General features: G+C 42.6%; 1 protein-coding gene across 1 annotated transcript; it reads left to right on the forward strand.

Annotated features, from left to right (window-relative positions):
• Positions 1-1,397: 1,397 nt before the first annotated feature.
• On the forward strand, positions 1,398-2,300 carry LOC109461525. Its single transcript, XM_019757905.1, has 3 exons — positions 1,398-1,431; positions 1,844-1,918; positions 2,053-2,300. Exons 1-3 carry the CDS (start codon positions 1,398-1,400, stop codon positions 2,298-2,300), a joined length of 357 nt encoding a protein of 118 aa, XP_019613464.1.
• Positions 2,301-5,781: the final 3,481 nt, after the last annotated feature.

The raw sequence follows: 5,781 nt of genomic DNA on the forward strand, positions 1-5,781 counted from the left end.
ATAGTACATCATATTTACCAGGGATTTACACATTTAGGGTAAATTTGGTAAATCCCACTTTTCGTGTAGTGTGTCCTCCTGGGCTTAATCCTTTTGTTCGTCCAGATACTAGAAGTCTTTTGTGTGCCGTGTTGTCGTTATGTTTGAATGGACAGCCTTTCTTTGTTGAGTGGTTGACTGGAGACTCTTTTGTTGAACGTTCGATTACAAAAGTCTACTCGGCCCCGTTTGTTGCTCATTGTTATACAGTAAAAGTTTAAGGGTTAAAAACGTGGTGTAGATGTACCGCGTGTAACAGAGTGTGTATATTGTTTGTTGTTGCAGAGTCCAACGATATCGTCAATAACATAAAACAAGCATGGCATTTTCTTGCGAATGGTGTGGCAAAGTCTTCGCCCAAAACCGCTCTCTCGTCCGTCACCAAAAGTCCCAGGACGCATTGGATGACCTACACAGTCTGCTGCTGAGGACAGCGATGATTGTAAATGACCTACACAGTCTGCTGCTGTGGACAGCGATGATTGTAAATGACCTACACAGTCTGCTGCTGAGGACAGCGATGATTGTAAATGACCTACAGTCTGCTGTTGAGGACAGCGATGATTGTAAATGACCTACACAGTCTGCTGCTGTGGACAGCAATGATTGTAAATGACCTACACAGTCTGCTGCTGAGGACAGCGATGATTGTAAATGACCTACACAGTCTGCTGCTGAGGACAACGATGATTGTAAATGACCTACATAGTCTGCTGCTGAGGACAGCGATGATTGTAAATGACCTACACAGTCTGCTGCTGAGGACAGCAATAGTTGTAAATGACCGTAAGTCCAATATCTACACACATGTACATCTATTGTCTCTGCCTTTCATTAACTACATCCAACTCGTCACGCGTAAGAAGCGTATAATAGACGCATTTTTACTTGTATTGATAACGTGTCTTTTACCGCCGTTACAGTTCACGCAGCAGTTGGTGATTACACTGGAGCCGTAGAGCACGAACGCCAGGCCGGCGCCGCGGACCTCACCACCACCACCACAACCCTGAGGACATGGTTTGGGACCATCAACAACAGGCGGCGGGCCCCCACCACCACGTGCGCAACCACCACCCCCACCACAACCCCGCTGACCTGACGTGGGACCATCAACAACAGGTGGGGGGCCCCCAACACCACGTGCGCAACCACCACCCCCACCACAACCCCGCTGACCTGACGTGGGACAATCAACAACAGGTGGGGGGCCCTCAATACCAGGACGAGGGTCGAGCTGTAGACGACAGCGAGTGAGGGAAGTGTGGTGGAACTAGAAATTCCACCACCACCTTCACTAATCGACCTAACCGATTTGTAAAACCTATGTATATCCTTTTGTATGGATCGGAGTTAACATGCAGCCGCTTTCGGACTCCACAACTATGGACGGTAAGTCTCTACTTGGTTTACAGACAATTCTGATCAGTAATTGTACTTCCCCCCTACGCCCTACAGTCCTGTGTATTCAACTTCAAGAACTGTACATTTACTCGTTCGTTCTTACACTTTTTTTTCATGTTGGACTACTACGTGAACATGTCATCATACCATTTTCTTCCAAAGACTCATTCAAAGTTAACTATACATCTACTTGGAAATGTTTTATGTCGGACAAATTCATACAATTTTTTTTCGTGTATATATCGTTACGTGTTATAGACCATGTTTTCGAACGTCTGACCATGTCAGGAATTTCAAACCCTACTTTCGTATATTGTTACGTATTATAAATAAGACCATGTTTCCACACATCCGTCTTACCTGTCTCTAACTTATCAGTATATCATCTTACCCTTACTAGAATTCCAGTGCGTAGACAGGTTGGTGGACGATTGGCATCGCCTGCTCATTAGGACCGCTCTCGTCCTAAACAGACGTAAGTTTCTATTCATTACCCTCATGTATATCTAATACCTATGCCTAGTACCTAATACAGTTATCACGTGTAAGAATCACATTATAAATACAGTGGTAGATGTTTAAACGTCGTATCTTTTACATCATGAACAGTACAACACTACGCCGAAGCTCTGAGAGAAAGGACCGAGTCGGAATCGGCGTCTGAGGACAGCGCCAGCGTGGTGGAGGTGTACGTCGAACCGCCAGCATCACCGGAGCTGATCGACATCTCAGGTTCACCGCCACCATCACCCAGCTCCACCAGGGCCACAACAGGTAGCCCACCGGCCTACGAGTACACTCCACGCTCGCCATCTACATCACCACCACCCCGCTACAACACCGGTACCACGTGGTGAATAAAAATATACAGTATGTACTACACCCACGTGTATGCCTGTTCATTTTCCTATTATCGTTATCATTCTACGGGACAGGGTACGTACAAATAAAATCTCCTACACACTCTACGTGCCTATTCATACCCGTGTAAGGGTCATGATATAGCAAACGACATACAAATAAAACCTTCTTTGTGTCGTGTGCCTGTCTTTCTTTCACTCGTGTAACACTACATATTCATGATGTGATTCCTGACAATACGCCGCTCCGGGTATATGACTTAAAAAGGTACACGCGCCAACTCCGAATGGTCGCTCACTCGATGGCTTTATTCGGTGGTTATAGCAACTGCCAAGGCTTTATCACACCATATTCACCTCGGGGCGGGTCATTAACGCTATTATCATATAGCCTATCAAAACTTACACAGTACAGAGTGACACATATTCCTGTATAACACATACAAACTTGAATTATATAACAAACCGTTACAGTCACTCCTCTATCTTCCCGTCCGCTTGCCACTGTTCTTGTGCATCTTTCCCCGATTCCAAGGACCCACATATCGAGTCTAAATTGGCATCAATCAGTTCTTCTGTGACAAATTCTGACACAGCATTGTCTATTGTATGCCCTTTAGTGTGAATGTAACACTTGTTTCTTCTATACTTGTACCCAAGTTATCTAACTTAGTGTATTTGGCTCATGTAGAGCGTGAATATGCAATAAAGTTCATTGTCATTTATTGTGGTGTGTGTGTGTGTGTGCGTGTTCATTTTCCAGAGCGAGGTATAGGGTCCGGTATATCACCATATATCGGTATATCATCGGTATATTACATACATACATACATACGTACCACCATACAAATTCTGATCAAGTATTCATTGATTACTAAAACTTTTGCCACGGCCTGCCCCTCCTGTAACAAAAAGTCGCAAATGTTGTAGTTTGAAATTGGTTTCATTAGGTGCTTGTCTTTGCAGTTCAAGCTTTCTGACATGCTTTTGCATTTGTCTCTGTCATGCGCGTTCATAAAACATTGGTCGACAATACGTTACCCTGGTTATCTGAGTTGAAAAAGAACACGCTTAACTTTGCCTGACCTCTTCCAATGACGTCATTAAACCCTCATAACATATATCATATAAAAATATGAATAAATTAATTCATAATTGCACATAGATATTTCATAGTCATGAATAAATTAACTCATATTTATGAATATATCAATATAATCGATTGTATGTCGTTAATTAGCCCATTGGCTACATTCCTGCATGCATCTGCATATCCTTAACATAAATCTGCATACGCTTAGCATAAATGATTGTGACCTCTGACCCAACATTGTTACTTATTCCTTTTATTTCAAAAACCACTGATTGTTACTTATTCCTTTCATTTCAAATCTATTTTCAGTATACTCAATACACATCACAATGATGTCAACACACATCCACCACTGAGCACCATTTTTGCAGTAATGATATTGTATAAGAAAACATTTTTCAGTTGCAGCACAAAGAAATGTTTACGCTCCAAGAATGGTAAAAATATTTGAAGAAGTTCCCTTATGCCACACCAATTTTGTTTGTCAGTTGTCTCACCAAATATGAAGACCATCCATCCAAGCCCTCTTGAGTTATTTTGTTTACAGACAGACAAAAAGACACACTGACAAACGCACACACACACACACGCGCACACACACACACACACACACACACACCACACACACACACACACACACACACACACACACACACACACACACACACACACACACACACACACACACACACACACACACACACGAACGTCTTCGTAATAATCCGGAGGTACGGACTGAAATATGTTTCGTTTGCTCACCAATCTCACCAATGTTGGATAGAACGATGTTTTGTAAAACCCTAAACGAGCCTCGCAGCTTTCGATAGGCCCCACCGATTATCCCCTGCCAGACAGAATATATCAATTCGCTGCCATAAAGTAGTGCAAAGTAAACATGACTCGTCTACAGTAAAAGTAGGTCGAATATGAAGATAACTTGTTAGTTACCACATACTACTATAATAACAATTCCATGTCTTGGAGGTGTAGAGTTCTTTTGCCCTTTATCTTGGGTTTTGCGACCGTCCAGATGGCTGAGCGGATGGATATACTTGTAATGCTGCGATTGTCTCCTGATCTTAGCGTCAGTTCAGGGACGGCCATTGTGGGGTGAGGTACTGTGTTCTTTTCTCTGAAGTTTGAGTATTTTTTTTGCTCACGAACCCGCATATTGTTGCATAGAAAAGCTGTTTCGCAGTGTATTTGGTTTTGTAGATGTTACTGTTGAGGAACCGTCCTGTTGTTAGTTACGGTCACTCAAGACGTTCAGCCCGTAGTCCTTTGTTAGAAATCGAGATTTTTGTTGCGTCGGATTTTACTCGGAGCGAAAACGATAGTTCTGAAGTTGCCTGTGTTGCTTTCCGTACTGAGCAATGTGGGTGTGAACTGCAACTTGTTGGTTATTCTGAATGCATGTGCACGGAAATTTCTGTTACAGAAGAGCTAGCCCTTTGTCAGTTTGTGTTTACTGAAGCTTGAGCGCAAGCAACCCGTTATAATTTTTAGCTTTATAAAATAGCCATTTTATGTTTTAGGTTAACTACAACGCATAAATATATTGTAACTGCTTATTATTAGGTTACCCTCAGTCTGGTGCGTATATCGACGTTATTATGAGAACGGGAATAAAACTGTAACGGATATTTGCAGCCCTTTATCTGCTGCCTATTGTTTGTAGACCACGAGGGGCCAGTAGGAATTTGCATGACAACTGCCCCCCTAAGTCAACAGTTTGGAGGATAGTTGACAGAACTTGAACTGAATTGAATCGGTCTGTACAATGTATACTATTGGCTACTAGTACTTGAACTGTACTATGCTGCACACTCATGTTCAAGTACTGTACATGTCTTATTTTGCATGCTGATGTAGTTCTTATATGAATGCGTGGTCCTAAATGAGGTGTTCCTTTTTACAGGTCAACCAAGAGAGAATAGTGAGGGGATGGACATGGGTCTGGGTTTGATGACTGAAGACTTCGTCAGGAGAAATCATCTCAGCATCGATACCAGAAACACCAGGAAAATGCAATCAGTCCTAGAATCCAAAAACATCTTACATGTTTACATAGGTGACAAAAAAGCAAACACTGATTGGAAATGGCAGAACATCCAGCTTACTCAGGGTGTGTTAGTCAGGTTATCTTTAAAAGCTGTCAAGCCTCTTGGAAACCCAGACTTCGGGGACTGTGCCTCTGGCTCAGTGGGGGCTTGTACAGCTAAGTTAGATGAGTTTGTTGGATGTTAATGCCTCAAAAGAGTCAAATCATTTTTCATGTTTGCTCTTGTCCCTTGAACGCTTAATGCAGATGTGTTTGGTAAAGAAACAAAAAAGGGAACAACTTGAGATTGTCCAGTACATTTCTGCATGTTGTATATTGTTTGG

This window comes from Branchiostoma belcheri, unplaced genomic scaffold (assembly GCF_001625305.1).
Source record: "Branchiostoma belcheri isolate BF01 breed outbred unplaced genomic scaffold, Haploidv18h27 scaffold932, whole genome shotgun sequence".
Lineage (NCBI taxonomy): Eukaryota > Metazoa > Chordata > Leptocardii > Amphioxiformes > Branchiostomatidae > Branchiostoma > Branchiostoma belcheri.